Genomic DNA, 248 nt, shown 5'->3' with positions numbered 1-248 from the left:
GCCGCCCGCCGCTCGCCTCCGAGCCCTGCTGGTCGCCTCCTGGCCGGGGGAGGAGGCGGAGGAGGAGGAGGCGCCGCCTTCGCCGCGCCGCGCGCCTTCGCCGTTGTCTGAGCTCCGCTCTGGACCAGTTTGGGGAAGTTGCCGGGGCCCGGCGTCGCCCAGATGTGCGACCTCATTGAGCCGCAGCCGGCCGAGAAGATCGGCAAGATGAAGAAGTTGCGGAGAACTTTGTCGGAGAGGTTCAGGCG

General features: G+C 70.2%; 1 protein-coding gene across 2 annotated transcripts in view; it reads left to right on the top strand.

Annotated features, from left to right (window-relative positions):
- Positions 1-22: 22 nt before the first annotated feature.
- CDK14 (cyclin dependent kinase 14) overlaps positions 23-248 on the top strand; it is a 667,802-nt gene continuing 667,576 nt past the window's right edge. For both annotated transcript variants that reach the window (XM_027768492.1, XM_027768493.1), the window contains exon 1: positions 23-248. In XM_027768492.1, the coding sequence (XP_027624293.1) occupies positions 163-248 (86 nt within the window). In that variant the 5' untranslated portion in view covers positions 23-162.

Source organism: Tupaia chinensis, unplaced genomic scaffold, assembly GCF_000334495.1.
Source record: "Tupaia chinensis unplaced genomic scaffold, TupChi_1.0 Scaffold146650_1, whole genome shotgun sequence".
Lineage (NCBI taxonomy): Eukaryota > Metazoa > Chordata > Mammalia > Scandentia > Tupaiidae > Tupaia > Tupaia belangeri.
Note: the sequence above shows the minus strand (reverse complement) of the source record. Positions and strands in the feature narration are given on the sequence as shown.